Source organism: Echinococcus granulosus, assembly GCF_000524195.1.
Source record: "Echinococcus granulosus chromosome Unknown EG_S00261, whole genome shotgun sequence".
In the NCBI taxonomy this organism is placed as follows: domain Eukaryota; kingdom Metazoa; phylum Platyhelminthes; class Cestoda; order Cyclophyllidea; family Taeniidae; genus Echinococcus; species Echinococcus granulosus.
In genome coordinates, this window is record NW_020170641.1 from 36818 (window position 1) to 38581 (window position 1764).

At 44.2% G+C, this 1764-nt stretch overlaps 1 protein-coding gene across 1 annotated transcript; it reads right to left on the minus strand. All coding sequences in view use genetic code 11, as the record gives it.

The window, feature by feature from the left end:
- Positions 1 to 773: 773 nt before the first annotated feature.
- Positions 774 to 1008, minus strand: EGR_10744 (hypothetical protein; the record flags this gene model as incomplete). Its single annotated transcript, XM_024499993.1, has 2 exons — positions 774 to 874; positions 915 to 1008. The coding sequence occupies 2 exons, from the start codon at positions 1006 to 1008 to the stop codon at positions 774 to 776; spliced, it is 195 nt and encodes a 64-aa protein (XP_024345597.1).
- Positions 1009 to 1764: the final 756 nt, after the last annotated feature.

Here is a 1764-nt window from a genome sequence, read left to right on the forward strand (position 1 = left end):
TTGAAGTTGGCTGTAACACCTGTGGCATCCAAACGCGTATCGACCTTTTCTTATGCTTCTCTTGACCCATCTATCAGGCTCATGCCACAATTGCCCCTCTTGCTATCCAATTAGGCGCTCCTGAAGCTAATTAAAAAGGCTTGTGAAAAAAAGGGGAATTCTAGGGAACTGTTTGATTTGCGAGAATTTACACATATTCTGTGCCTTATACTTGGTATCGTGTTTGGTCGAGCATCAGTGCTAGGATTGGCGTGTTAATATAAGAGTGCTCACGCTCGAAAGAGTGATAGGTGGTTGGTGCACGGAGGGATGAAAAGTGGGCTTATGGGCTAAGTGCCCAATTTAGTTGAATGCCTTCATCGAACTGCATCCCGAATACACAGAATATGTACAAAAATTGAGCGGCAAATCTTTTTTAGCAGTAGCGACCATCCTGCAGTGTTCCTCTCTGCACAAGCATTCACACCAAGAATAGACATTCTAGTGTCACGAAGACCTGTTCAGTCAGGAGAGGAAGTTCATAAATTCGGAGCAGATGTCAATTGAAACTTATCTTCGGCACAGTAATGCTGTGCTATGTTGCTATTTTGTCAGTTTACCATTGAACATTTACACGCCTTTCAAACTGGATGTAGGAGCACTGGCCGGGATGCCACAAAGAACAGCTATGGTATGAGCCTATGAGATGGGCCTGAATAAGCATAGGAAGAGGTCGAGGAGCGTTTGAATACCTACTGTGACTGTTTCCTCTAGGGTGGCCATCCCTTTGGCGTCTATGACAGGTTCACACAATCAGACTGGGGACTGTTGCGGTGATTGAGACCAAGAAATCTCGACAATGTTCCCAGGTAGAACCACCCTCCTTGCAACGAAACTGAGTACAGCAGATTGACGGTGCCATAGAATTAACTCACAATCAAAGTCAAGGCTATGCATCTTCCCCGATGACTGCCTACGTAGCAATATGCCGCAGGAGGGATTCAAGTATTTCAGTTGCAGAACATTCATCCTCTACGTAGATCGCGTAGAACTCTTATTTACTATACCATATTATACTGTCCGCGAAATTAAAGTAGGAAGAAGCTGTGTCAAAATTTAAATGACGTCAGCACTCCTACTTTGTGATTACCGTCCCCATAGTAGTAGTAATTACTAGAAGATTGTCATAATGCAAAAAATCTATCGGAACATATTGTTTATTTATCTACGTTTCTTAAAGTATACTTGCTTGAATACACCCTTGCATCAAAAGGCGATCATAGAACAAGAGGGTTGTAATGGAGCTGGCGCCATTCACCTTCAAGGCAGAAGTGTACGTCGAACAAGCGTGACCCTGACCACTGCACACCGTCCATAATATTACTGAGATAGACTGCCCCTACTCAATGAGCCTACTTGTCCCAGGTTTGTAAAGGTGCAGGCGAAAAGGTAGACACTGGAACTATTATACTTGTGGCAGCGTCCACTCACCTTAACTTTCAAGACCTGCATAGGCTGTGAAACACCAGATGTGACCTCTGGTCCTGCGCCTAACGCCAAAAAACACCTCAGATTCGAGACTACCTCCTTTAAAACCTATTCTCGAACAGTGTAGGGATTGGTTTAGCCCCAAACACAAATTTGGTAGAAGGTTTTACTACCTTAGTTCGACATGTCATCGGTCAGAAAGAACAGACACCAACCAGAAAGTTTTCCACCACCAGCGAAAATTGGACAAAGACGACCAGGAGCATGCAAAGTACATCCAACTACTGGCGGAACAAA